This window comes from Elephas maximus, chromosome 2, assembly GCF_024166365.1.
Source record: "Elephas maximus indicus isolate mEleMax1 chromosome 2, mEleMax1 primary haplotype, whole genome shotgun sequence".
Taxonomy (NCBI): domain Eukaryota; kingdom Metazoa; phylum Chordata; class Mammalia; order Proboscidea; family Elephantidae; genus Elephas; species Elephas maximus.
Window position 1 is genome coordinate 215,354,784 of NC_064820.1, and position 7,634 is coordinate 215,362,417.

The 7,634-nt window shown below is 50.4% G+C and overlaps 1 protein-coding gene across 1 annotated transcript; it reads left to right on the forward strand.

Moving 5' to 3' along the window:
* The first annotated feature begins 3,243 nt into the window (after positions 1-3,243).
* Positions 3,244-7,039, forward strand: PLD6 (phospholipase D family member 6). The gene is made up of 2 exons (XM_049874783.1): positions 3,244-3,688; positions 6,772-7,039. Exons 1-2 carry the CDS (start codon positions 3,244-3,246, stop codon positions 7,017-7,019), a joined length of 693 nt encoding a protein of 230 aa, XP_049730740.1. The 3' UTR covers positions 7,020-7,039.
* Positions 7,040-7,634: the final 595 nt, after the last annotated feature.

Here is a 7,634-nt window from a genome sequence, read left to right on the forward strand (position 1 = left end):
CCTACATTACCTGACCTCAGAAGCTACTATACAGCTAAGGTAGTCAAAATAGCCTGGTACTGGTACAACAACAGACACATTGACCAATGGAATAGAATTTCAAACCCAGATGTAAATCCATCCACCTATGGTCACCTGATCATCGACAAAGGCCCAAAGTCCAGTAAATGGTGAAAAGACAGTCTTTTCAACAAATGGTGCTGACAAAACTGGATGTCCATCTGTGAAAAAATGAAACAGGATCCATAATTCACACCATACACAGAAACTAAATCAAAATAGATAAAGACCTAATATAAAACCCAAAACTATAAAACCATGGAAGGAAAATAGGGTCAACGCCAGAGGCCCTAATACATGGCATAAATAGGATACAAACCATACCTAACAATACATAAACACCAGAAGATAAGATAGATAACTGGGATCTTCTAAAGATTAAACACCTAATCCTCAACAAAAGACCTCACCAAAACAGTAAAACGAGAGCTTACAGACTGGGAAAAAAAATTTGGCTATGACATATCTGACAAAGGTCTAATGTCTAAAATCTCCAGGGAAATCCAACACCTCTACAACAAAAAGACAATCCAATAAAAAGTGGGCAAAGGATATGAACAGAAGACACTTCACCAAAGAAGACATTCAGGCAGTTAACAGACACATGAGGAAATTAGAGAAATGCAAATCAAAACTACAATGACATGCCATCTGTCATGGATTGAATTATGTCCCCCCAAAAATGTGTGTATCAATTGGGCTGGGCCATGATTCCTGGTATTATGTGATTTTCCTCTATGTTGTAAATCCTGCCTCTTATGATGTTAATGAGGGAGGATGGGTGGCCGTTATGTTAGTTAGGCAGGACTTAACCTACAAGATTGGATTGTGTCTTCAGGCAATCTCTTGAGATATAAAAGAAAGAAGCGAGCAGAGAGACAGAGGGACCTCACACCACCAAGAAAGCAGTGCCAGGAGCAGAGTGCGTCCTTTGGACCTGGGGTTCCTGTGCAAGGAAGCTCCTAGTCTGGGGGAAGACTGATGAGAATGCCAACAGAAAGAAAGCCTTCCCCTGGAGCTGACACCCTAAATTTGGACTTCTAGCCTACTTTACTGTGAAGAAAGAAACTTCTCTTTGTTAAGGCCATCCACTTGTGGTATTTCCGTTATAGCAGTACTAGATGACCAAGACACCATCCCACCCTGACATTACTGGCATGAATCCAAAACCAGAAAATAACAAATGTTGGAGAGGCTTCAGGGAGGTTGGAACTCTTATGCACTGCTGGTGGGAAAGTAAAATGGTACTTCCTTAAAAATCTAGAAGTAGAAATACCATATGACCCAGCAATCCCACTCCTAGGAATATATCCTAGAGAAATAAGAGTGGTCACATGAATAGACATATGTGCACCCATGTTCACTGCAGCACCATTCACAATAGCAAAAAGGTGGAAACAACCTAAGTGCCCATCAACAGATGAATGGATAAAAAAAGTATGGTACATACATACAATGGAATACTATGCAATGATAAAGAACAATGATGAATTTGGAGAACATGCTGAGTGAAATAAGTCAATTACAAAAGACAAATACTGTATGAGACTACTATTATAAAAACTCATGAAAAGGTTTCCACAAGAAATAAACAATCTTTGATGTTACAAGAGGGGAGGGTGGGGAGGCAAAAACAGTAACAAGACAGTAAGTGGTAATTTTGGTGAAGGGTAAGACAGTGCACAATACTGGGTTAGCCAACACAACTTGACCAAGGCAAAGTTGTAGAAGCTTCCTAGACATGTGCAAACTCTCATAGTGATCAAGTTACTGGGCTGAGGGGTAGGGACCATGGTCTTGGGGGACATCTAGCTCAACTGGCCTAACACGGTTTCTGAAGAATATGTTCTACATCCTACTTTTGTGAGTAGTGTCTGGGGTCTTAAAAGCTTGTAAGCGGCCATCTAAGATACGTCTACTGATCCCACCTGAAGCAAGGGAGAATGAAGAAAACCAAAGACACAAAGGAAAGATTTGTTCAAAGGACTAATGGACCACAACTACCACAGCCTCCACCAGACCGAGTCCAGCACGACTAGATGGTGCTGGGCTACCACCACAGACTGCTGTGACAGGGATCACAATACAGGGTCCTAGACAGAGCTGGAGAAAAATGTAGAACAAAATTCTAACTCACGCACACACACACAAAAAAGACCAGACTCACTGGTCTGACAGAGACTGGAGAAACCCTGAGAGTATGGCCCACTGGACACCCTTTTAACTCAGTACTGAAGTCGCTCCTGAGGTTCACCCCTCAGCCAAAGATTAGACAAGCCTATAAAACAAAATGATACTGACTGGGCACACCAGCTCAGGGGCAAGGACTAGAAGGCAGGAGGGGCCAGGAAAGCTGGAAGAATGGAAATGGGGAACCCAAGGTTGAGAAGGGGAGAATGTTGACATGTCCATGAGACAGGTCATTAATTGTTTAATGAGAAACTAATCTGCTGTGTAAATCTTCACCTAAAGCACAATTTTAAAAAATTCCAATTTTAAGCCAGCTCCGTCTTTTCCACCATCTAACTTTTTTAACAGGTAGAAGTCATGGAGGCCATCGGCTGATTACAAGGAGATTATACAGAAGCCGTCATTTAACTTAAGCACTAGAGGCTGAGTTAGCCTTGCAAATTCCCAACCAGAATTCAGGAAAAAGTAAATATGCCAGCCCTTCCCAAGCTACACACGGGCGCTGGTGGTTGCTAAGACAGGACCATGATTTCTTAGTCCGCACTCAGCTTGTGCTCAAAGCAGTATCCGCATCTTCAAACTTGAGCTGCATTAGGTCACACGAGAGACACTAGGCTAAGGCTGCACTTGGTACCGCTGTCATCATACTGCTGCTTCCAGCACTTGGCCCAAATCCTGACTCTTCCTAAGATTTGATGATCTGACGTTTCCCAGCCCCCACAAACTGTTATTCAAGACCCTCCCTCAGCCTTGCCTCCTCGGTCTCCCCAGAACCAGCGAGGTGGACCTGGGTGGGCAGCACCACAGGGAGGAGGGGCCAGCATCATCTGCCTACCCCTCCCCCTCCCCCGCCCTCTCCCCTCCCCTCCTCCCAGCGTCCGTGGCGCGCACGTGCTCAGGCGGCGGCCTCGCGCTCACGTGGCTCAGGGCGCAGGCGCAGTGGAGCGCGCACGCGGTTTGGCGCTGGCGGAAGAGGCTGGTGGAGGCGGCAACATGAGGCGGTTGCGCTGGCAAGTGGCGGCCGGAGCGGCCGTGGGGCTCGCGCTGGCCCTGGAGGCGCTGGCCCCGGTGCTGCGCTGGCTGTGGGGCGGGCGGCGGCGGCCGCGGCACGAGGTGCTCTTCTTCCCGTCGCAGGTGACCTGCACGGAGGCCCTGCTGCAGGCCCCGGGCGCGAAGCCGTCGGCGGCCCCCGCGGGCCCCGGGTCCCCCGCGGGCTGCCAGTGCAGCCTGCCTCACTGCGAGAGCGCGCTGAGCCGCCTGCTGCGCGCCCTGCTGGCCGCCCGCGCCAGTCTCGAACTCTGCCTGTTTGCCTTCTCCAGCCCGCAGCTGGGCCGCGCCGTGCAGCTGCTGCACCAGCGAGGCGTGCGCGTGCGGGTCATCACCGACTGCGACTACATGGCGCTCAACGGCTCGCAGATCGGCCTGCTCCGCAAGGCAGGTAGGCCGCATGTCCGGGGGGGTGCGCGGACAGTTGACACCCATCTCCTGGGCCTTGTGAGGCCGGATAGTTTCCACCTGAGAACATGGAGCCATGCAGAGGGATCCAGCCCCGTGGGCGACTCTGTGCCAGGACCCGCAGCCCTAACATGGGGTGTGAGGCCTCGCAAAGGAATTTCTGTCCCATGTCTTGAGTGTGACCCAGGAAGTGAGCAGGCTGTGTGTTCCCAGCTCCTGGCGGTGAGAGTGCTGGGATTCCGCCGGAGCAGGTGGCCATCCTCCCTGAAATTCCCTTAGATTCCCACCCACTTTTCCGGTTGGCGTGGCCTTGGCACACTTGGGGACCGTGTGTGCCAGGTTGAGGTGAGCAGAGAGCCCGGCGTGACCATTGGAGCCTGAAACAAGTGGCTTAGCCTGATGGAGCTCGGGAAGTGGAGGGCAGAGTTTAAAAACAAACCTATATGCTTGCCCACCAGCAAGTGGCCCTGAGAGCCGGGAGGCTCTCACTGACTGTGTTCCTGTCCGCAGGTAAGCTGGGAGGTTAAGATTCCCCTTCAGCTCCAGCAGTGAAGGGCATACAGAGGGAAATAGCACACTAAAGACTGGAGCTAAATGTCCAGTTGATTAGCAGCTCTCTTAACTATTTTCTCCAGCTGCAAGATGGGGATGAGAGAGCCTGGCCCACCTGCCTCTCTCCCTGGGGTGGGGGATGGAATGAAACAGGAGGTGTGAATAATTTTGAAGGCAATCTAAATTCAGTCTTGTTTTCCTGTGACTTCTGTGTTCCCTGCTCTCACACCTGTGTGTCAGCTGGCGTTTGTTGTGCACGCACAGTTTCCAGCGCTGCGCAGTCTAGCCTGAGTACCTCCCGTGTCAGGCCCAGGAACGTCTTTCTTGCATGGGCATACATTCAGCCTGGTAGTTCTAGTGGCCACAGGGACTGAAAACCATCCTAAACCCTTGAGAACTGCCTGGCTGCATAGTGGCCCCACAGTCACTCTGACTTCAACTGTGCCACTGCCGGCCCTTGCCGACCCAGGAATTGGAGCAGCCTTCCTGGGCCCCGGGCTGGGTTGTCTCTGTCACCCAGGAATCTGACGGTAGGGCACTTCCAGTGTCACTGAGCACAGTGTGCAGCTGACGCTGCTCGCACAAACGTGGTTTAAATGTCGAGGACTGATCACTTGGACTCTCACTGGCCTGGTAGGAATTGTCCTAAACCTGTTCGTCGTTTTAATGGACAGGGAGCAGGTGTGTTTAGCTGTTTGCTTTTAGAGAGGCAGAATCTCTGGGTTAGAAAGAATCTTAAAGGGCCTCAGGCTGGCTTTCCCCTTGTGGCCCCCCACAGTCTGCTTGAATTTGAAGCAGTATATTCGTGTGCCAGGAGTAGCTCTTCGAGCCGGGATTCCATGGTGAGCAAGACAGTTCCAGGGAAGCTGACTGAGCCAGGAGTGTCTAATTCATGGTGGTGAAAGGGGTCACAGAGACAGTAAAGTAGGGGATGGCCATGTGGGCGAGGGGTGAGGATGCTGGAGGAAGAGCCTTCTCGTTGGAGGGCACAGCGGATACAAGGCCCAGGTCAGGACTGAGTGAGTGTGAGGAACAGAAGCCCGCTGTGGGCAAAGGTGGAGGAACCAGAGGGGCCGAGGTCGGGGGGCAGAGGCCCGCAGGCTGGTTTACATGGGCAGTGAGCTGCACAGGGGTTGCTGGTCTCACAGAGCTCTCAGTGCTGTGGAGAAGGTGGGCATCAGGTGGTGTGCGGGGCCAGGATGGAAGTGAGGAGGCTGTGGAAGAGCCCTGTGTTGTGGGGTGGCATTGGAGGTGGGGAGAAGTAGTCAGGATCTAAGACGTTTTTGAAGGTAGAGCTAACAGGATTTGCCAATGGGTTGCTTATAGGGTGTGAGGAGAAGAGCTGCCAGGGTCACCTGGGATAGGAAGTCACTACTTTCCAAGGTAGCATTGTTAGGTAAAATACAAGTTGCCCAGTTAAATTTGAATTTTAGACAAACAAAAAGAATTTTTTAGTGTAACTATGTTCTGAATATGGCATGAGACACACACTAAAAATTATTTGTTTATCTGCAATTCACATTTAGTTGGGGTGTCCTGTACTTTCATTTGCTGAATCTGACAACCCTGTTCCACAAAGCCTGTTTTAAACTGTCCTTTTAAATCACACTTCTGAATGTCTCACTCACTGAGCAGGTAATTACTGAGCTGAGAATTAGTGTAGGTGCTGAAAGTGTAATGAGCAACACAGCCCAGGTCCCTGCCTAGAAGAACTTTTGAACAGTGGGAGAAAGACAAACCATCAAACAGCAGATAACACAGAGGACATGGTGTAGGAAACTGTTTAACAGTTTAACCCATCTGTTGACCTCGGGTGAGGCTTGCTTCACTACCTCTGTTGGGCCTCACCAGGCTGGCTGCCCTGCCTGTCCCCTGCCCAGGCATGGCCCAGGGTGGCAAGTGGGGGCAGTAGCTGCAGCCTTGGTAGTGAGAGGACGTGAGGCTTATGGAGCCCCCTTGGTCCCCTGAAAAAGGGAGGGTGTCACAGCAAGGAAGCCCCTGCTTGTTTTTTCGCGGGGGCAAGATGAAATACACAGCTGGGACCCAGGACCTCTGGATGGAAGGGGCTGACTGGTGTGGACTCCAGAGGGGTGGGTGGGCTATATCCCAGAGAAGTTGGACAATGTCAAGAATGGGATAATCTGTGAGGCTAATGAACAGATGTCCACTGGGGTCTCGCATCTGTCCTCCCCTCAGGGCTGCTTCTACAAGAAGACGGCTTCTCCTGGGTGTGCTTGCCTTTCACGTGGCACAGGCCACTGTTTGTGTCTGTGCCCAGGCTGAAACTCTTTTTGCTCTTCACGCACTCCTGGCAGTTCCTCCTGTGACCTGGCCTTCAGGACTGGTCACCATCTGCGCTCCTCACTGAGCCACTACTTCCCTGTGCAGGCGTGGCTTTCTTCCCTTTGTCTGCCAAATTGGAAAAGGTGGCACAAGAAACCGGTCAGCACAGGTATTTGGCTGAGATCATCTCTGTGCAGGCAGCAGTGACAGTGCCATTTGCCTTTTTTGTAGGTATTCAGGTTCGGCATGATCAAGACCTGGGCTACATGCACCACAAGTTCGCAATTGTGGACAAGAAGGTGCTGATCACTGGCTCACTCAACTGGACCACCCAAGCCATCCAGAACAACAGAGAGAATGTTCTGATTATGGAGGATGAGGAATATGTGAAGCTTTTTCTGGAAGAATTTGAGCGTATTTGGGAAGAGTTTAACCCTACAAAGTATACTTTTTTCCCCCAAGAAAAGAAAACTCAGTGAAGTCATGCTCTAAACTCCGCCTTCAGTGTGAGCGGGGCGAGTTGTTTCAGTGCTGGGCACTCCTGGCACCTGCAGAGAAGGGGCTGAGCCAGCCTCCCCTCTGGAGCCGCCCAAGTGTGGGGACAGCTCCAGCGTGGGCTCTGCCCCTTAGAATGGGAGAAGGGTCCCATCAGAAAAAATCATTTGTACTGAATCCTTGTTCATTAAAGTCCTGAATTAAAGAATGTTTGGGGTTTAAAAGGAAAGGGAGATTGCTGTCACATGGGGTCAGTTTTGGTGGCTTTATGAGTGAAACGAGAAGCAGGTCATAGTGTGGCCTGCCAAGCCATTCGGACGGAGCCCTTTTGCTTTGTTGTTTTTCTCCACCCTGAGTAAACGGAGCGACAACTTTTTATCAGGTGTGCTCTCCAAGAACCTTACCTGGCGTCCTGGTTTAGAATCGGAGGGTTTCTCTTTCTGCTGCAGCTTTAATGAACACTAGGGTTGAAACTGTAGGATTCCTTTTTCTGATTCTAGAACATCTTCTGCTTTGGCTGATTTTCATCCAGCTCAGCCCTTGCAGTATTTCCCTGAAAGCGTTTCTTTCTTCTCCCTTTGAACTAGCGTCTTTCTCCT

Bases quoted from the DNA above. Each gene is read 5' to 3' on its own strand.
- PLD6 (XM_049874783.1), top strand. From the start codon at position 3,244: ATGAGGCGGTTGCGCTGGCAAGTGGCGGCCGGAGCGGCCGTGGGGCTC. The intron at 3,689-6,771 runs GTAGGCCGCATG...CCTTTTTTGTAG, and splicing joins CGGCCTGCTCCGCAAGGCAG to GTATTCAGGTTCGGCATGAT.